The sequence below is a fragment of the Eubalaena glacialis genome, chromosome 7, assembly GCF_028564815.1.
Source record: "Eubalaena glacialis isolate mEubGla1 chromosome 7, mEubGla1.1.hap2.+ XY, whole genome shotgun sequence".
NCBI lineage: Eukaryota > Metazoa > Chordata > Mammalia > Artiodactyla > Balaenidae > Eubalaena > Eubalaena glacialis.
In genome coordinates this window covers 84943045-84965643 of record NC_083722.1, presented here as the reverse complement: position 1 = coordinate 84965643, position 22599 = coordinate 84943045, and the positions used below count along the sequence as shown (strand labels likewise).

The 22599-nt window shown below is 39.1% G+C and overlaps 1 protein-coding gene across 3 annotated transcripts in view; it reads right to left on the bottom strand.

The window, feature by feature from the left end:
• PTPRG (protein tyrosine phosphatase receptor type G) overlaps positions 1–22599 on the bottom strand; it is a 729368-nt gene that overhangs the window by 546939 nt on the left and 159830 nt on the right. For all 3 annotated transcript variants that reach the window (XM_061197096.1, XM_061197097.1, XM_061197098.1), the window contains exon 2: positions 10013–10117. In XM_061197096.1, coding sequence (XP_061053079.1) covers positions 10013–10117 — 105 coding nt within the window. The remainder of the gene's footprint in view (positions 1–10012; positions 10118–22599) is intronic.

Genomic DNA, 22599 nt, shown 5'->3' with positions numbered 1-22599 from the left:
AGATATAGCCAATTAAAGAGACAAAAGCCTTTTGCTTTCCTTCTGGCTTTCCTTGTAGTGTTTTTTTTTTTCTTCTTCTTTCTCTCCCCTCGTAATTGTTACAAAGAAAACTGCCTAAATTTGATACAATTCAGCCATCTATTATAAAATAAAAGGATTCTTTTAGGAAATATTATGAATGTACTGGTATAAGAAATTAAAATATTCTAGATATAATTCTATAAGATACTAACAATATTATAGAAATATAAATTTTAAAAAAGCAGTGTCCCTCATTTCTCAGTGATAATCACAATTAACTTTTGCGTATAGTCTCCAAACTTCTCAGTTCTATTTCCTGATGGGACCTTATTACCCAAATTATTTTTTATACATCTTGTCGCTCAACCTATTTCATTTTGGTAGATGTTTACTAACCATTTCATAAGAATGTACTAAAATTACCCAAGTCCCTACTGATGGTTAGCTGTTACACTCACAACGCCACACTGGGGATATGTACAAGTATTTCTAAAAGACAAATTCCTAGAAGCAGAAGTGCTGGATCAAAGACTATCAGTATTTAACATTTTCACAGATATTGCCCAAGAGCCCTTGAAAAAGGCTCCGACAACCCACTACCTTCAGAGCCAATTTAAAACCCAAACACTTAGCCTTCGATTTACCCATGTTTTAAGCTTCTCATCACAGCAACAATTTAAATTGTTAATGCTGTTACATAGCACTTGATACCAACCCAGCACTGAACAATATTTCATCTTCCTAATATGCTTTTTCCAAGGGTCACAAGGACCCTAAAGAATTTACTGATGTCCTCTTATAACGTACAATAGTGTCCATTAGCTTTACAAATACTTGTGAAACCATCTCCAGCGAGAAGATGCTAAGAAACTTTAGAACTCAAGTAGCAAGGATTAGAACAAGGTTAAAAAAGAAAGAAAAAGAAAAAGATAAAGAACACATCTCTAAGACGCTAGAGTAATTTCATTCAAACAGTGGAGCAAAAAAAAGCCAAACTTTGCATTGAAAAATGGTCGAGGTACCTTAAGCATATGGCACCACATTTTTCTCTTTTATACATAAAGTCCTGATTAGTGTGTGACCATATGTGTTTTTTCTCACCCAATCTATCCTTGTAATCACAGATCAAGTGTAAAAGAAAAAAAGAATACCTACAGGAAGAAACAGCTTGTCCTACAATGTATTCCCTACCTTGAAAGCCCTCCTATTCCAAAACATTTAGGTAGGAACAGGGAGATACAAAGATTAACTACAGATAAAGGTTCTGCTCAAGGAGCATAAAGTTTAAAGGGTGTAAGAAATATGAGCAAAACACTATGCCATGTCTTAATAGGTTCAAGTCCAAATTTTTTATCTTTATAACCAACCCACCATTCCTCATTTACTCATTTTAAATTAAATGCAATGCCATCTTCAATCATCCTGGGGATCATCCCAGATAATTCATTTCTCTTCCATATACTAATGATAATGAATTCCCATGGGCTCTTTCATCTCTCAAATTCCTGATGATACAACCTCATTGCTTCTCATAGTTTCTCACCCTGCCCTCTTCCCCTAGTGACCGATCCTTATCCCTACAACTCGTGCTGTGACTCAAACATAAAAGCAAATTAGTCCATTTCTAGCATGATATCCTTAAATGACTCCCTGTCGCCCTCAAAAAGATGTTCTAAGTCACTAGTAGAATTCTGTTAAGATGCTTTCTGATCCACCTCCAATACTCTGCATTATTCCCTTAACTTGCTCCACTCCACCACATGCTCCAGACCTACTGAGCTGCTTCCAGCTTCCCAGTCACGGCCAGGCCATTGAATGTCTTCAGGCCGTTGCATGTCCTGGCAAACACCTGCCCATCTTTAATGGTACCTGGCCGTAGCAATTCTGAGGAGTTTCTCTGGCCCATCCCATTATACCACAACACCTGGCACACAGTAAGCAATTAATAAGTATCTTGAACAAAGAAATAAATAACTTCTACTTAAAAACTGTAAATAGATTAATTGGGAATTGTAGAGAAGATAGAAATTAATTGTAAAAAATAAAGGGGAAACTGATGAGTTAAGACAGTGGGGTCGGGTAGAGATACCTTTGAGCTGGGACTTAGGAGAATGAATCTCAAAAGTGTGGTCCCATCAGACCAGAAGGTCTCTATTGCAAAGGGCATGTCTCTGGGGAAATGATTCCCTTAAGAGATTACGTAGGAGGCATTAGGAGAGGGGCAAATAATATTACAATATTAACATTAAGGTTCTATAGTGCCTTCCATTTTTCTAATGACAAAAGCAGACTTTGGCAGGCATCTGTATTTTGCTTTACCTTGTATAGACAATATTAAAAATAGGCATGGAAATATTACTTTAGGAATTTTATTTTATTTTTTTATGCAGCAGGTTCTTACTAGTAATCCATTTTATACATATTACTGTATATATGTCAATCCCAGTCTCCCAATTCACCCCACCACCATCACCCCCACCCCTGCCACTTTTCCCCCTTGGTGGAATTTAATTATATTTTAAGTTCACCAGGGGAGCTCCTTACTTAAAAGGATCCAACGGTGAAACCTTTTGTAAATCACCCACTGATTTATCTGGATTTCATGGCAGGATCCCCTTAGTGAGTTCCCAAGCACAGACTCTGGCATGAATTCATTTATCCATCCATCTATTCACCCACTTAAAAAATATGCACCAAATATCTACAAAATGAGATACTCTGGTACAAAGCAGGAAAAACAAGGAATTATAAGCTATAATCTTTGTCCTCAAAAACTCTACATTTAGCTGAGGAAATTACACACACACACACACACACACACACACACACACATGCATGTTATAATACAAGATGTTCATGTGAATAGTGTAGTGCAGTGGCATATAATTAAGCGTCATACCAGGTGATTACATATATTGCCACTAATCCTCAAAGCCATCCTACAAGGTATGTCCTTTTATCTCCATTTTACAGCTGAGCAAGTCATCAAACCCCAGGACAATTAGAAAGGACATTGGAGATCTCTTCCCACAATTTCCTGGCCACAAAAGGAATGCCTCTTAGAATAATCCTGCTTGACCCAGTGCAACACCAGACACTTCATACAAAGAATTTTGGTCGTGGCATGTCTCAATTTTGAAGTCCTCTAACAGTGAGAAATATCCCCCTTCTTGTGTAGAATCTGTCTACACAAGAAAAACATGAGATATACATTATTAAAAGTGCAGAAAACCAAACAGGGTAAGCTAAAAAGGGGTGGGAGGAGAAACCACTGCCTGTTTTTCCCCAAGTCTTTGAGGGGGAGGAGAGAAAACAGAGAGCTTTATAAAAATGCCTCAAAAAGGCCATATATGACAAACCCACAGCAAGCATCATACTCAATGGTGAAAAACTGAAAGCATTTCACTAAGATCAGGAACAAGACAAGGATGTGTCCACTCTTGCCACTCTTATTCAACACAGCTTTGGAAGTCCTAGCCACGGCAATCAGAGAAGAGAAAGAAATAAAAGGAAAACAAATTGGAAAAGAAGAAGTTAAACTGCCAGTGTTTGCCGATGACATGATACTATACATAGAAAATCCTAAAGATGCCACCAGAACTAATCAATGAATTTGGTAAGGTCACAGGATACAAAATTAATGCACAGAAATCTCTGGCATTCCTATACACCAACAATGAAAAATCAGAAAGAGAAGTTAAGGAAACAGTCCCATATACCATTGCAACAAAACGAGTAAAATACCTAGGAATAAACCTGCCTAAGGACGCAAAAGACTTGTACTCAGAAAACTATAAAACACTGATGAAAGAAATCAAAGATGACATAAACAGATGGAGAAATATACCATGTTCTTGGATTGGAAGAATCAATATTGTGAAAATGACTATACTACCCAAAGCAATCTACAGATTCAATGCAATCCCTATCAAACTACCACTGGCATTCTTCACAGAATTAGAACAAAAAATTTTACAATTCGTATGGAAACACAAAAGACCCCGAACAGCCAAAGCAATCTTGAGACAGAAAAATGGAGCTGGAGGAATCAGGGTCCCTGACTTCAGACTATACTACAAAGCTACAGTGATCAAGACAGTATGGTACTGGCACAAAAACAGAAATATAGATCAATGGTACAGGATAGAATGCCCAGAGATAAACCCACACACATTTGGGCACCTAATTTACGACAAGGGAGGCAAGAACGTACAACGGAGAAAGGAGAGCCTCTTCAATAAGAGGTGCTGGGAAAACTGGACAGCTACATGTAAAAGAATGAAATTAGAACACTACCTAACACCATACACAAAAATAAACTCCAAATGGATTAAAGACCTAAAGGTAAGACCAGACACTATAAAACTCTTAGACTAGGAAAACATAGGAAAAACACACTTTGACATAAACCACAGCAAGATCTTTTTTGACCCACCTCCTAGAGTAACGGAAATAAAAACAAAAATAAACAAATGGGACTTAAAAGCTTTTGCACAGCAAAGGAAACCATAAACAAGACAAAAAGACAACCCGAAGAATGGGAGAAAATATTTGCAAATGAAACAACAGACAAAGGATTAATCTCCAAAATATACAAACAGCTCATGGAGCTCAATATCAAAAAAACAAACAATCCAATGAAAAAATGGGCATAAGACCTAAATAGACACTTCACCAAGGAAGACATGCAGATGGCCAAGAGGCACATGAAAAGATGCTCAACATCACTGATTATTAGAGAAATGCAAATCAAAACTACAATGAGGTATCACCTCACTCCAGTCAGAATGACTATTATCAAAAAATCTAGAAACAATAAATGCTGGAAAGGGTGTGGTGAAAAGGGAACCCTCTTGCACTGTTGGTGGGAATGTAAACGGATACAACCACAGTGGAAAACAGTATGGAGGTTCCTTAAAAAACTAAAAATAGAACTGCCATAGGACCCAGCAATCCCACTACTGGGCATATACCCTGAGAAAACCATAATTCAAAAAGAGACATGTACCACAATGTTCACTGCAGCACTATTTACAGTAGCCAGGACATGGAACCAACCTAAATGTCCATCGACAGATGACTGGATAAAGAAGACATGGCACATATATACAATGGAATATTACTCAGCCATAAAAAGAAACGAAACTGAGTTATTTGTAGTGAGGTGCATGGACCTAGAGTCTGTCATACAGAGTGAAGTAAGTCAGAAAGAGAAAAACAAATACCATATTCTAACGCACATATATAGGATCTAAAAAAAAAAAAAAAAAAATGGTACTGATGAACCTAGTTGCAGGGCAGGATGTAGACAGAGAGAATGGACTTGAGGACATGGGGTGGGAGGGGGAAGCTGGGGTGAAGTGAGAGTAGCATCCACATATATACACTACCGAATGTAAAACAGTTAGCCAGGGGGAAGCAGCAGCATAGCACAGGGAGATCAGCTCGGTGCTTTGCGACAACCTAGAGGGGTGGGATAGGGAGGGTGGGAGGGAGGCTCAAGAGGGAGGGGATGTGGGAACATATGTATGCATATGGCTGATTCACTTTGGTGTACAACAGAAACTGACACAGTACTGTGAAGCAATTATACTCCAATAAAGATCCATTAAAAAAAAAAGCCTCAAATTTCCACTTGAACTTGCTCCAAATTTGTTTCCCATTTCCCTTTCTGGCAACAATGACCCACCTAGCATGTGTTACGTTTTGTGTAATAATTACAGAAGTTCTGGGCGAACTCCAAAATTCATGGGCTGTCATCACCTCAAGTAACACAGAAAAAATATCTGTATCTTAGTCAAGAAAACTAACAGAAGAGAAAGTGTTGTAATATTCCCAATGAGATACTCTTAAAACTATTGCTTTTATTTTTTTTCTGTGTAATTCTGCATGAAACACATCAAAGGTCTTTCCCCCCTTTTCCCTATTCTTAGTATAAGGAAAATAAATCCAAAGATATAAAGCAATCTTGAAATTACACTGCTATTATTAACAGTTAATAATAATAATCTTACATTTATGTTCTGCTTCATATCTCTTATGCGTGATATTTTCAAGTTGAACTCAGATATTATGAGCACTCCTTTTTAGAGTAGAAAAAACTAAGAACCAGAGAGATAACCTATCCTCAGATGAGCACAATGGGACTAAAACACCTGTCTCCAGGCTCCTCAGTAAACAGTCCTCTATCCTAAAGCGGTAGGTGTTCACAATGGCATCATTTGATAAGCCTATGACAGTAAAGTTGTTTAGCATTTCAAATATAAATAGGATGTAGACATTATCCAAGGTGATGCAGTGAAACTGAAATAACTTGGCTAGTCCTAAAGGGATAAGTTACACTAGTATCAATGAAATGCTATCATGACAATATCCTTAAAACAAGTTCTCCACAGCTCAAATACTTATGCAACTCCCCTCAAGTGACCAGGTGGGATGCCACCAGAATAATCAGACCAGCATCATTCACCAAAACCCACCCTGTACCCAAAGGCAACCTAATGATTAGGACACCAGAACCCAGGGGCTCCTGGACCACCAACACCCACTCCTCTCTCCCCATTCCACCTCCTGAAGCACATCACTCCCTCATCTTTGTCCCTTCCAGTACTTTCCGAGAGCAGGACCACCAGAATCACTGTGGATGCTACCTAGAACATTTGCTGGGGATATTTCAGCTCAAGGGAAATGCAAGGCCAGAAAACATAGAGACATGTTCCAAATCTCTGGAGAGTTTTGTTTATGAGTCAGGCTAACATCTGCTCAATAACCCAGGCTGTATCAGTGTGATCAGGAGTTGCAAACCTTCTCTGTAAAGGGCCAGATAATAATATTATAGGCTTCCTGGTCAAAGGCCTATGTGGCCACTACTCAACTCTGCAGTCGTAACATGAAAGTAGCCATCAACAAGTGCCAAACGTGGTTGTGTTCCAATAAAACTTTACTCACAAAAACAGGTTTTGGTTTGTAGTCTGCCAAGCCCTGAACTTAAGGATAGTTTTTGCTTAACCCTCATTCCCACATCTCAAATGGGCAATTCTTGTGAATTATGGCCGATAGAATTTAGCTAGTTAGCTCGAAGTATTACCTAGGGATCACCCACTGTCAATCACAGCACCCAACTGAGAATTCCAATAACAACAATATCAACAGTAGCAAAAGTACTAATAGTGTCAAAAACCACAAGAAGTAATATTAGGTACATTATACCAGGGATTTGTTAAATTTTTCACACACATCATCTCATTTCATTCCCATTAACATCTCTATGAGGGAAGTTCTATTAATTATTCCTATTTCAAAGATGGGGAGACTGAGGCTCCAAGCAGTTGAATGCCCTCCCAACATCATAAAGATATTAAGAGATAAGCCTTAGATTTGAACCATAGTCTATGTGACTTCAAAATTCACACTCTCACACACAATACCCCCCAAAGCACCAATGCCTTTATCTTAGGAGGAACTAAGACAAACTTGTGAATTAGAGTCATGAGATTAAAATCTGGACCATTAAACCAATCTTTCAGAAGTGGCCTGCTTCACCTCTGCTAAATCTAAAACCATTCCCCTCTGCAAATAATGACCTTTCTTTTGGCAGTGCAACTTTCCAAGCAACATTTATACCTATAGGTAATAACTGCAGCTCATAGTTCAGCATCTGGTACACTGTGGTTTTAAGGCCCTTGTCTGAAGTACCAAAGGTGACAGGCAACAACTCTTACTCCTTCCTGCCCTTTCTTTATCTATTTGCCAAATGCTAAGGAGTGTCTCTAAAGGATCCCAAGTGTTCTTGACATGAGAACCAATATTTCACCACTTTGCTGAAAATAACCACTGACACCATGGAATTTTCAGGAAGATGTTTAAAGTATAGGACTATAAACCATCAATTGATATCTCTCTCATTCTTTTCTTCTCCTTTTACTTTTATTTTTTCCATTACACCTAGCAAGTTACTCCACTGGTTCTTCCAAGCCAGTCTATATCCTTCTGTGGGATTCTTCAAATGACTGTCTTATCCTGATTCCAGAAAAAAAAAAAAACAACTAAAACAGAGGTTGACAAACTATGGCCTGTGGACCCTATCCAACCGGCCGCCAATTTTAGTACAACCTGAAAAGTAAGAATGGTTTCTCTATTTTTAAATGTTTGAGGGAAAAAGAAAGTCTAAAATATAAGATTTCCTGATACAAGAAAATTATAATAAATTCAAATTTCATTGTTCATAGATCAATTTTTATCAGAACCCAGTTCGTCCATCTACCTATGGCTGCTTTTGCACTATAAGGCAGACTTGAGTAGCTGCAAAAGACCGTATGCCCTGCAAAGCCCAAGATATTTACTACTGGGATCTTTATAGAAGAGCATGCCAACCCGCTGAAGATGAACTAGTAGCCCTTCTACCAAAAGAAACAGTTCCCAAATCCAGACACAATGCATTCCAGAAATACAAAACGGAGACTCATTAAGTCCACCAGAGTTAAGAATATCAACAAATGCTCCATCCCAAAGATTGCACTAACTATGTCCATTCTTAACTAAGTAATGGGAACATTTTTAGGCCCTTCATTCCTTCACTGCCATTTGCAATTGTAGATGCTGATGGGATATAACTTCCAATTTCCCAACAGCATTATTATTCGAAATTGATGAACTGTAAATAGCAGGCCACTTTATGCCTCTTCCTAACTGATATCAGAGCCACAGAGTACAAAACGATAAATTTTCTTTGGGTTTCTTGGCAAGAAGCTATATATATGTAATTTCGGCCTTCATCTCCCAATTTCCTTCATTTATCAGAAATGGTGACAAAAAGACTCTAATTAGATAATTCTAATCACAAGGAACGGGGTGTGATGGAAGACTTCAGAATCACTATCTGTTCCTTGCAAAACAAAACAGATAGACTATTCTCCCTGTAGGGGCAGGAGATTTATCAATAGACAAAAGGATGCAAAAAGCCAATAGATAAGGTGTAATTAAAGATCAGGCCTATAAATTTTACACTGACATGAATTTAACAGGATTTGCAGGTGGAAATTCAGGGTTTAAAACCAGAGTATCATTATGAAAATAATACCTTTCAGTTCTGTATGCAACAACATTGCATAATGCACAGATTTATTATTAAGACTAATACTCCATGCCTCCAAGCACTTTCATACAAAAATTTGAATTATTCAGTGCTAGAGTGATTTCCAAAGTGGTCTGTCTTCCTCAAGCATTCCTCCTTAATTAGCTACGCTACATTTTCCATGTATTGTTGTGCACCAAAATCTCTTTTAGAAATAACAATCCACCTATCTTATTTTTGATAGTTGTTAGAAGCATAAGCCAGAAAGGCCTGTATATTCTTGCAGATCTTTTTTTTTTTTTTTTTTTTTGCCCCTTCAAATGTAAGAAAATTATTTCCAATGTAGTATTCAACATAGTTTTAACAATGCTCTCTCTATTCACTGGCTCAAAGGCGAAATGTGAAAAAAAAAAATGAAACGAACTACAGAAACACCGTAGAGGGCTGAAATACATTCAACTAACAAGATTTGATTTGAAAATAAAGTTGCATTTCTTAGATTAAAGCATAATAGGTCATTTTGATACGTGACGCGCTGTAATATTTAGCAGCTATTTAGCAGCTGAAGACTAGGCTTATATTTTCTGCTCTCTGAAATCACAGCCACTGGGAAGAGAAGAAAAGGCCGCGTCTTTCGGAAAATTACAAGTTTGGTACAATAACTCATTAACAAGTAAAGTTCAGAAATAAATGCAAATTGAGGGGAAAACAGCAGGTTGAGAAAACAGGTGGGAGAGATAAATTAAGGTGCTTATCACCTTGAGGAAAAACAGGCTTGAATATTTCAACTTTTAGTGAACTACAAAAGGTTTGAACAAACAGAAATCAGGCGTGAAAGTGATTAAAAGCGTGCTTTCGAATGAATTTAATGGGATGTGAACTGGCCTGTATGATCGCGGTGGGAACCAGTCAACTCACCCGAGTAGGCCCAGTACGGGTCGCCGGAAGCCTTGCGCCTGCGGATCTGCGCCGAGCTGCCCTGTCTGTTCTCGTGCAGGGATCCCATGTAGCCTTCCGTCAACGCTGCAAGACAGGAGAGCCGCGGTGAGTCAAAATCATCACCCCGCTGCACACAGGAGGGGTGTCAAACGCATACAGCCCAGTGACCGCCTAGAAGCACAGACCTTGGGGGTAACTGAACAGAACCTCCTGATTCTACAGAAAAACAACTACAGGAGAACCTAGAGAGATTACCAGGATTATTATTAATACTAATAATAGCTTACAATGAGCCTTTTCTCTGTGCCATGAACTCAAGATGCACTAAACACTTTACATACATTATCTTATATAATTCGCAAGGAACTACCAGGCAGTAGATACAATGTCTCAATAATGGGTCCATTCAGATAAGCAAACTGAAGCTTAGAATAGTTGAGTAACTTAGGCTTGCCCAAGGTCATACAACTGTAGGCCTAGAACCCTCGGTTCTGGTTCCAACTACATGCATAAGCCTATGTCCTAGGTGCACAGGGCCTCTAGCCTTATTTGATCTTCATCGAGCAAGGGGTCATTCCATCTCTTCTACAGATGGAGGAATGAAGGCTCAGAGACACTAAGTAACCAGTCCCAGGTCACACAGCTAAGTATGCAGCAGATCAAGGAACCAAATACAAGCATGCCTGCCACAAAGCTCAGGCCTCTGCCATCCAAACACAGCACAGTCTGAGGCCTGGAACACACCCCATGGTGTGAACCAGTCCTCCACATACTTTGGACCCCAGATAGTCACCTGTTATATCTGAAGATATGAAACTTGAAACCCTCCAAGGCCAGCAATGTTCAGAAAAGAAACACTGCTTACTGATGTATTTCTTTGAAAACGCAGAATGAATCCAATCTGCTACCCCAATATGGAGAGTTTCCATCTGCCTGTTACAGTGTTCAAAGCCCTCCGCTCCCAGCTCCTTCATGGATGCAAATTTCTTTTGTGGTGAGCCCACACCTGAATGCACTGATGTGTAAGAAGACAAGTATCACAGGTGCCCAGAATCCAAAATGAATTGGAACTGCACTTCAAACAATACATCCCAGCTGTCTGTGTTAATATTTAAATGCACCCAAACAAAATCAAGTGTGCCTTTGAAAAGCAAGGAAAATGGTTAGAGGAACTGTATATTCATATTCAGTTTAAGACTAAGATGGCACCAAGAAAGCACAAAACATTATTCCAAATTAGTCAGAGTAGTGATAATAATAATCATCTCACCATGATGGCATTAGCTTTGTTGACAACGTGATGGTCATGAAGAAAAATTAGGAAACGTGTAAAGTACTTTATGCTTGCACGTTAATTGCAAAGACTGGCTTTAAAAGAAACAATGCTTGAACAAAGCTACTCCACAGAGACGAGCCCTTTAGAGAGAAATGGGAATCTTGTAAAATCGAAACACACATTCCAAAAGTAAACCTGGTGTCATCTATGCATGCTCTTTGGTCCTGAATGACAAAGTCAAAACCTAAGTTGCTAACCATTTTTAAATAAGATGAAGGTTTAGATACATATGGTCCAATTCATCCTATACTCTTGCAGATGAGCCATTCAGAGCCTCAGGAAGTTGACCATTCGAAGCTTCTACGGATCAATAATAAAATTTCCAATCTCCTAGTCTCCTAATCTATTTTTTCCTCCGCTAAAGCATACTAAATAAACAATTGGTCGGCTTCCTTGTCTGTTCACAGTAACTTGTGTTACCTTCATAATGATCCTATGAGGTTGGTATTTTTAACGCCATTTTACAGACAAGGAAACTGAGGCTCAACCACATACCCACTAAAAAGTTTCCTAATTGTTCGACTGATTTATTTTCTATGCATATGGGAAACATCTTATGTACCTGTCTTCTATGCTTCTTAGAGCTAATTCACTCTGAATAATCACTCACAAATAATCCTTCCTCCTTGTATCAAAACAATGAGTAAAAAAACCGTGTCCCCATTCCCACACATACCCCTGGGGCCAGGGACACAGTTTACAGTGATTCACTGGCTTAAGTCAAACAAGGCCCACCCTTGGACCTGGCAGGGATGGGGGCAACATGACGTGGTTGTCCAATCCATGGCTCGTGACCTAGCAGGTGGAGTGGGGTGTGATGATTACCTAAACAGAGACTTGGCAACAAATTTCCACTATGTTATCAGGCATTTAAAAAGCACTACACACCCAGAGCTGAATAAGGCGCTCTGCTCATAGTAGCTGGTGTTGTCCTTATACCAATCTTATGAGGCTGGTATGTTTAGCCCCAGTGATACATATGTTTGGGAATGGAGACACCAGCCAATCAGAGAGATTCTTCTCTCTCTTGCTGAAGGTGTTATGACATGAGCTGGAAGCTTCAAGGGGATGGTTGAGGGTCAAGCAGGAGATCAGTAGAGGCGCTCAAAAATGGAACCAAGCAGGACTTCCGTGGTGGTCCAGTGGTGAAGAATCCGCCTTACAATGCGGGGGACGCGGGTTCGATCGCTGGTCGTGGGACTAGGATCCCACATGCCGCAGGGCAACTGAGCCCTTGTGCCACAACTACTGAGCTCGCGCACCTCAACTAGAGAGAGAAAACCCGCATGCTACAATGAGAGAGAAGCCCACGCACCGCAAGGAAAGATCCTGCATGCCACAACAACGATCCTGCGCGGGTGCCGCAGCTAAGACCTGACACGGCCAAAAATAACTTAAATAAATAAGTAAGTAAATAATAAATCTTTAAATGAAACAAAAAAATGGAACCAAGCCAGAGAAAGCAAAATCTATGGATCAATTGTGTTGACAAAATTGAAGCTCAGGATAAAGCCAATTTGAAACCAACCCCCTGGAAGGCTTTAGAGTTACATGAACCAATCACTTACCAAAGCTCACTTTTCCCCCAGTGACACTCATGTGACCTTGGTGACCTTCAAACAAGTCACTTCAACACCTAATCATCAATTTTTCCATGCAGAAAAGGCCACTGTTGGACTAGAGCACTGACTCTCAACCCTGGCTGCTTTAAAAACAAAACAAAACAAACAAAACCCTATGCCCTGGACCCTACCTCCAGAGATTCCACTTTAACTGGTCTGGGGTGGGACCAAGATAGCAGCCCTTTTTTTAAAATGTTCTCCAGGTGATTCTATTTTGCAGCCAGAGATAAGAACCACCAACTTCCCTGCTGAGCTAGACCTGAGGCCCTGTTATCTGTGACACCATTAACTTACCCTCACAGCCTGTGACTTGACAGACTAAGCCTGTCTTAATTCTAGTAAAGACCTGGCCACCGAAATGAATAGCCTGCTGCCTAAATCACACCAGTGTGGCGTTGACCTGAGCAATTAGACAAGCAAATCTAAACTGAACCAGAGTTCCAGCCAGATTCGGCTCACAAACAAATGAACCAGGTATAAAAGTAAAGAAGGAATGAGGATATTCATTTACACTCTTTACAGAAGATCACACTAGCATCACAGTCCCCATCACCAGTCCCCTCTTCTTTTTTTTCCTGAAAGGGAAATGCCTTTTATTTCTCAGAACTTTTGAGAATATTAGGGTGCAGCAAAGGAGGACAAAGCCCGCCAGCAGCTGCATTACCCATCCTACTGGGAATGCAAAGCTACGGAGTCCAGAGCTTCATCAGGTAAGTGTGAAAATGTCCAAGTACTTAGAAGTTGACCATAATCCCAACAGTCTTTAACTGGACTGGATACAGGCCATAGGTTTTAGGGTCCCACACACGTCACCTCTCCAAACCCACTAAACCATTAATGAAAAAGCAAGTCTACAAAGATATATCCAACTCAAGAAACAAGGGAGGGACACATCAGAAGGTCCTCCCCTGACACTGCAAAGTAATGGAATCCATACCCCAAAGCACAGATACTTTCCCAGCAGTACGTCACACTGCGGTGTAGGGCATCTGCACTGAGCACTGGAACTGCCTGTCTGAAGGGGGTTCACTTGGGCCAAACGTGAGAGGTGTGGCTTTGCTGTATAAAGACCAACAGACTAGAAGTGACAGAGGGGGCAGGGCCGTCCCAAGGAAGGTGGGTTAGGGCCGTCATCATCACACTCCCCAGAGCATTGAGGAACAATGTGGGTGGTACCCAGCAAGGTAAGAATGGGCAGGAAAACCTGCATCTGAAGGGCATGCTGCATGGCCTATGAAGGGCTCTAAGCTCCCTGAGACAAGGAGCTCTCAGCCTACCTCCCATGATGGAGCTTGGCATATGGTGTGTATTCAGTAATGAGTGAGTGAGTGAATAAATACATGAACACCAGAAAGGCTCACAGTGCCTGCGTTGGAGGCTAGAGTACGTGTGTGTGTGTGTGTGTGTTGGTGTGTGCTTATATGAGCCATAAGCAAAAACACAATCTTCTCCCCTACTGTCTCGCTTTTTAGACACCACTCTCCTATCAGAAACAGCAAACATCTAAAACGTGAAACTGGAAGGAACTAGTTTGAGTATCTAATAAGCAATTCTTTAGGAATCAACTCAGAAATGAACCAGGTAGCAAAGGACTTCATCACGCCAGCACCAGATCTCTTTTTTTAACACATCAACTCTTCATTAAAGATAACTATATTTAGTTTTCCCTTTTATTCCATCTGTGTCAGTAGTGTGTGATTTCTTTTTCCCCAAATAAGAACATAATCATGTATTACTGGCACCTGCATGATTGAAAACAAAGTTTCAAGCCCCTTCTTCAAATGTGTTTTGATCATATGACAAAGTATTTCCTAAAAGCAACTTTTAAAAATTATAACTTGAACAGCAGTCAAAAACTGTATGTGGAGTATATTAAGCAACGTAATGTCTCATTGGCAAGGAGCAGAGATTTGCAAAAAGAAATAATCTGTGGTTCCCAAGTAAAGATACAGACTCAGCACACCAAATTCAATCAATTTTAATATTCTTCGTACTCTTCTAAACTCCAGGGGCCACCTAACGGCGGCATGGCAATGATATGGTGAGGCTATGAATCATGCTATTGATTTTCAATATCTTCTGTGCAGAAAATTAAATTATGCAAATGCATGCCTTTGCGGATCCTTACCTTCATGTCAAACTGCTTACTTGCTTATGTCAGCAGCTTAATTACACAATTAAAAATGGTACATGCTTATGAAAATATGTAGTTTCACTCCTCAGAACAGACAGGAAATGTAAATCTGCCTATGGTTATCGTGTGACTACCAAGAGGGAGGAGTTGGTGTTATGCAAACATACATTCCGTATTCTCCCAAGTTCTGTAGCACCAAGCCGGCTACGGTTTATGGAGCTGAAGTCGGCTGACAGCTGAAAGCTCAGGAGGGCTTTCAGTGGTTTACAATGCTTCAAGGAATTGGGTTTGCAGTGATGTAACAAGTGTAGAAGACAAATGATGCCCAACTATATACTGCCATACACTCCTCTTCAAAGAGGTTGTCTCTAGTGAAAGTTTAACCAAACCACACACACGGCTAACAAACCTGGACATGAGGAATATCAAACCTGGGTAGCCTACAAGGGTCTGGATAGTATAATAATAATATGATTTTCTAAAGGGAAAACCCAGCTACTCCCATCACCCAGGAGAATGTGTCTCTCAATGTCAACAGTACAGAAGTAGAGATTTCAAAACCAGTAGCATTAACTAGCCAATGATTCCCACAGCTCACTCAGCAGGAGGAATCTTAAGTAGGTTGCTATGCAGAAAGCTGACTGAGTGACAGGTCTTTTCATCAGGGCGTCTTCAGAAACTCTATCACCTCTCAGAACTTGTACATAGACTACCTCATTTCCAGCCTGAAGCGAAAAAGATAATAACGTTTCCAGACCCAAAGGCCCAATCCTTTCCTACAAAAATATCCTAAGAGCTACCTACCACAGAAGATATCAACAAAACTGCTTCCTATGTGCATGATTTAATTTCCCAGAGCCATTGGACAGAGTTTATAACAATAAATGTTTTTATTCTGGGAATATAAAAGCAGATGTGTATCCTATCTGCCTTAACTATATCTTCAGGAGGCTTTGGTATAATTCTTACTCTCAGTGTTCTACAGAAATTTTGACTTGAGGAAGAAAGAGTTTCAAGCTGCGTTAACTCTTCTGTGTTAACTTAACAGGCTGAATATTTTTCATACCAAGAGACTAGCTCCTCTAAACACTACATCAAATAACATTCTTGACATAGATGTCTTTTCTTGGGTTTTACGGTCAGAGAGAAGGGTCACTGAATCTACATGAGATTAAAAATAAACATATTTATGTATTGATAAAGAATATTTTTCTTCCAAAATTGCAAATGTGTAAATTGAAATTACAGAGTACAACTAACATCTTACTGTTTTTGACAAAAGTGGTCCATTTACACATGCATTTGTATATCTGAAAATGAAAGGAAGTCAGAGGTGCCTACAAAGAAAGGAAAACTGTGGCCACCAAGCGTTTCAAAATACCCACGGCGTTCTCCACATTACTGTTTCATCTTACTGTATTGAACCAGCAGTGTCCACTTGATCATAGCAATGTTATGATCTCCTATAGGGGAGTGTGATTATATGACAGAAGTTATGTAAAGGTGAAACCAGAGTCCGTTTATAATGAGAACAGCCCCAAATTCCATCTAAAACAAAGTCGCATATCTTGTACCCAAAGCAAAATAGTGTAGTGACACTTGAGGGTATTTCCACTTAACTATATGTCCAATTCTAGGTCATTCCAAAGGGCTCAGAAGCCTGGGAGAACTGGTCAGCTTCCATCCAAAACTGAAAACATCAGAACAAAGAAATTCTGGCTCCCCAGTGCCAGAATGAAAATTACTTTAGGATGATGGATGGATGGGTCTCATATAAAGAGTCCTAGTTCTCTGCCAGAGTTACTGCCAAAAATAAGCCCACTAAAAATAAGTAACAGGCATGCACATTTTCAAATTCAGAATGCCTCTTTCCAGAATGGCAGACAAGCAGTTAAGCAGGCTGTTTTATTTGTTATAACTGCTCATACAACAAACAAATTAAAGATCCCTCAAGGATGGTGAAATCTCTCTATCAAGTATAATTTTCTCTAAATTTTAAAGAGCCTTTAAGAACATTAAATCCCACACAACAGCCTAAAATGAATAAATCTTTATCTTTTTTGTGACTACAATAGGCAAAATTATCAAATTATAGTTAATTAAATATTCCATCAGCCTCTCATCTCCTTTGTGCCTGTATTTCAATTAATTGTAGTAAAATGTACTTAGTGAGTGTCCCAAAAAGTAAATCAAGAAGTGCATTCCTTTGTAACTACTGCATTACAAATGGTCCCCCTAGTTGTTTGTGATACTGAGCTAAGCTCAAATACAATAGATTATATTACAGTAGATTACCTATTTTATCACATTCAAATGTACCCATTGTTCCAACAACAAGAAAAGTATTTTTCATCATCCAAAGTGATAAAGAGACCTAATAGAGAGCCATGACTTTTTTTTTTTTTTTTAAGTAAAATAGATTACTAAAACTTACAGGCAGTTCAAGGGAAAAAAGGAATCACACAGCAATATAGTATCCTAGGGGGACAAAGAACACATTTTTACAGGCTTGTAGAAATTACTTAAGTCAGGTAGAGAAGCAAAATAATGAACTTCTATTTGTTATTTTACTCTAAAATAACACTGATAACAAAAGGCAGAATCTTTTTTTTTTTTTTTTTTTTAAATCAGACAGGGCTAAAAGGGACAAAAAATTAGAGCGATTCATCTGCTATCAACTATATCATCGTTTAAAAACTTCAGAAATAAAAAACACACTTCCCAACAGGTCCGAGAAAGGGTACACTTGAACCAATGATTTATATGGAGGCTCATTATACATTTGTGGTGAAAATCTGAAAAATATCACAGTTCACTCTTCCTCAGAGACACTCTCCTAAAAAACAATTGGACTCCTGATATCAAACATCATACAGAAATAACCCAACCGACCCTTCCAATCCATTTTAATCTGTTTGGTTCTCAAAGAATCAAGTTTCTTGGTTCTGTAAGATTCCTGGGAACATGAGGATTAGGCATAGATGGTGTTTTAAGCAATGTCCACTGCCACAAATCTGTACTTCCAATTTGACAACTGTGCCATCTCTTTGAATCCTTCATGATCAACAGAACGGGCAAATTCAGATTAGCCATTACAACTGGTGGCCACCACGCTGAATACAGCCACGGACCCAGATGTCTTGTTCCACCCACTGTATGTGTTTGCATGCGTGTGTGTTTAATTAGTTGTCAACTTGAGAAGATCCACGAAAGAACTCCAATATCTGTATTTTTTTAATGAACTTCGTTCTCAAATAGCACCAATATGTTATGTGAATAGTGACTAGCTCTTTAGAGAAGAATCATGACCCTGCCCATGTCAAGTCCCTTTCTTATCTAGTTCCTATGGCCATTTGGGTTTGCCACCTACGGCCTGGCCCAATAACAGGTAATTTACTAACTCAATCTTTGCCTATGAGGAAGATATTATTAAAAGTACCATCAATATAGTGGCTCATATACTTCTTCCAATAATCTTGTGGCTTAGGTACAATTATTCATAAAAGGCATGTAACTTGCCTAAGAACACATAGCCTTGAACCAGTATTCCTCTCAAGCCTGTACAGCTGACACTATACTACAACTATTCTTCACAAAATTGAATTTTAGGAATCATAGAAATATCTGTGAGTTAACAGTTATTCCACCTGCTCAAAAGTAAATAAACGTCACAAGTGAAAAACAGCTTCTCCATGGGCCTCCAAAAACTAAAAACCTAACGATTTCAAAAGGAAGAAGCTGTCTAAGCCACTCTTCCCACCACTATTGCCAATTGTCTGAGATAAAATCTAGTTCTGACAGTACTAACAGAAAAATGTAGAGGGATTTTCCTAACATGATGTGGAGAATATCCAACTACAATTATACAAACACTGGTTATTTGTCTATAAAAAGAAAGTCACTCATATTAAAGCAGAAATAAATATTAAGTTACAACTTGAATTAGGGAAACAAAGTGACACATTGATTAATAAATTTTCTTCATTTTTTCTTGTTTAAAATGTATAACTGTAAATGCCTGATACATTTTTATCCCTGAGAAATAAAGAGTAAACTTTATAACTTGGGCCTTTTATATAGCTGAGTTATACACATACATATAGTCCCTGTGAAACACTGAATGAACAATATTCAACGAAATGGGCATTTTTCATAGAACAAAAAGAAATGGGCGAAGAGAAAACTCTACTTAAATGTTGTTGGGTGCCCATTTCAAAACTATGGCACATCTACAAACCCTAGCAAAATGTGCCATGATGCACATTTCCAGAACGTGGAGAGAGCAAGCTTCATAGTGACAAAAATACCCACCAAGATAGTACCCAACCATGGTAGATGGTAGAAAACACACTGAGGCACAAGCCCTAAGCTCTGGACTTAGGGATCACATACAGAGGGCATTCCAACCATGACACCCCTTGCTCAAACCACCAGACACCAGTCACAGTGTGGAGAGACCCGACTGGCTAGTTAACCCAGGAACCTGTGACCTCTGGGGCCACGTTAAAGACACCATGTCAATCCTGGCCAGCCAGCCACTCCGTGGCCTCTAGCTGTCTATGTGTGCACTGCTAGGCAACAAAGTTCCTACTCTACCTCCACACTGACTCTCTGTTTAAGTGGTTCCTAACTCCTTCTGGCCAAAAGGAGAATTTCTAGGGAATTTGGTAAGATTTAGGCAAGTATTCCTGGTCTTTCCAAGGCAGGATACTAGTACACCAAGGCATTCAACAGCACATACCATACCCCACATTACTCCTGCCATCTCGGAGCTTTCTTTCCGCTAGCAGTTCAATCAATCCATACGTAAATTATAATTTGTGTACACGGTGAAACAAATATGAAAATTAAATGAAACAAGCATGATACAGTAAGGAAAAATAGAAATAGGGAAGGAAGGTAGAGAGATTAATCAGGGAAGTAGGTATCATTTTAGTTGAAGGCATTGATGCACAGGATGGGAGGATAGAGGTCAAGACAGGGGAAAAGCATGTATGAGGATGCTGAGGCAGGCAAGAAGGTGGCATAAGGAGGCCAGCCTGGCTGAAGCTTGGTGAGCTGGTGGGGGGAGAAGAAGGAGGTTGAAGAGGAACAAAGGCAACATCCTACAGGATGAGCTTTGAATGAGCTTGAGAAGGCAGTGAAGGACTCCAAGAGGACAACCCATATGTCTAATGTGTGCTTTCCTTTAAAACAGCTCTCTTGATATATAATGGGTTTTAGTATATTTACAGAGTTCTGCAACCATTACCAGAATCTAAATTTAGAACACTGTTATCAATGTATGCTTTGAAAAGGTGACTCTGCCGTGGCAGGGGGACTGGAGGGAGGCGGGCAAGAGCAGAAAACAGTGGCTCCTCACCAGGGCCCCCAGGGTGAGTGAAGACAAATCATTCATAAAATGTGCAGGACGCTGGTGCTCCTGGAGGGAAAGTTTTGAGCAAACAGCAGCCTAATATTTATATTCACCTGACCAAATGCCTACTCAGCTCATTTTTAGTTTTATTTTGCTATTATTTTCTACAGTTTCCCTTTGCCCTTTTTTGCATGAATTAGGATTTGCACTAGTTTCATCAAGCAATTAATTGCTTATACATGTCAATTTTAAAAAAGATAATAAAAGGCAAACTAGAAGCAACTATTTACAGATACAATGAGGAAAAGAAAGAAGGCAAGAATACTCATTATCACTGTATTTTCTTTTACAGCTAAATGGTGTATAACTATATTCTCAATATCTTATAAGAACAAAAATTACCTGCCTGTATGATGCTTGTAGAAGTACAGACCACCCTACCATGGATGTTGAAGGAAGCTTAAGTGGGTGATATATTTTAGAAAACAATTTTATCATTGTTTAAACATGGACATTGCATGGCTGTAAGCCCAATTGGCTTCTCTCTGCCTCCCCAGATTCTAAAAAAAAAAAAAAAAAAAAAAAAACTCCCATATTGACATAAAAGCAGACACACAGATCAATGGAACAGAATACAGAGCCCAGGAAAAAACCCCACACATATATGGACAAGTAATTTACAACAAAAGAGCCAAGAATATACAATGGGGAAAGAACAGTGTCTTCAAAAAATGATGCTAGGAAAACTGGACAGCCACATGCAAAAGAATTAAACCAGACCACTATCTTACACCATACACAAAAATTAACCCAAAATGGATTAAAGACTTGAACATAAGAGCTGAAACCATAAAATTCCTACAGGAAAATGTAGGCAGTAAGCTCCTTGACATTGGTCTTAAGAGAGTTTTTTTGGATATGACTCCAAAGGCAAGGGAAACAAAAGCAAAAATAAACAAATGGGACTACATCAAACTAAACAGCTGCATCAAACTAAACAGCAAAGGAAAAGCATCCACGAAACAAAGAGGAAACCTGCTGAATGGGAGAAGATATTTGCAAATGATATATCCAATAGGGATTAATATCCAAAATAAATAAAGAACACATATAACTCAACAGCAACAAAACAAACAACCCAATTTAAAAAATGGGCAGAGGATTGAATAGACATTTTTCCAAAAAAGACATACGGATGGCCAAGATGCATATGAAAAGATGAAAGATGTTCAACATCACTAATTATCAGGGAAATGTAAATCAAAACCACAATGACGTATCACCTCACACCCGTCAGAATGGCTGTCATCTACAAGACAACAAATTACAAGTGGTGGCAAGGATGTGGAGAAAAGGGAATCCTCATGGAGAAAAGGGAATCCTCATATACCGTTAGTGGAAATGTAAACTGCAGCCACTATGGAAAGCAGTATAGAGAGTCCTCCAAAAATTAAAAATAGAACTACCATATGATCTAGTTATTCCAGTTCTGGGTATTTATCCAAAGAAAAAGAAAACACTAATTTGAAAGGATATATGCATCCTTATGTTCACTGCAGCATTATTTACAATAACCAAGGTATGGAAGCAACCTAAGTGTCCATTGATAGATGAATGGATAAAGAAGATGTGACGTAGATACACCATGGAATACGACATAGCCATAAAAAAGAAGAAAATCTTGCCACTTGCAACAACATGGATGGACTTTGAGGGTATTATGCTAAGAGAAATAAGTCGGAAAGAGAAAAACACCATATGATTTCATTCATATATAAAAATCTAAAAAGCAAAAACAAATGAACAAACAGTATCAAACAAACAAACAAAATAAAACATCATTGATACAAAGAACAAACTGGTGGTTACCAGAGGGGAAGGGGATGGGGGGGGTCAACTGTATGGTGATGGATAGTAATTAGACTTGTGGTGGGGATCACTTTGAAGTGTATGCAAATATAGAATTATAATGTTGTACACCTGAAACTCATAATGTTATATACCAATTTTACTTCAATTTAATGAATAAATAACGTTTTTATTTACCCCAAAATAAAATCAAAAGCCAGGCACCACCACCACAACAAAAAAGCCTGTCTCTTCCACAGGTAGGTGTGA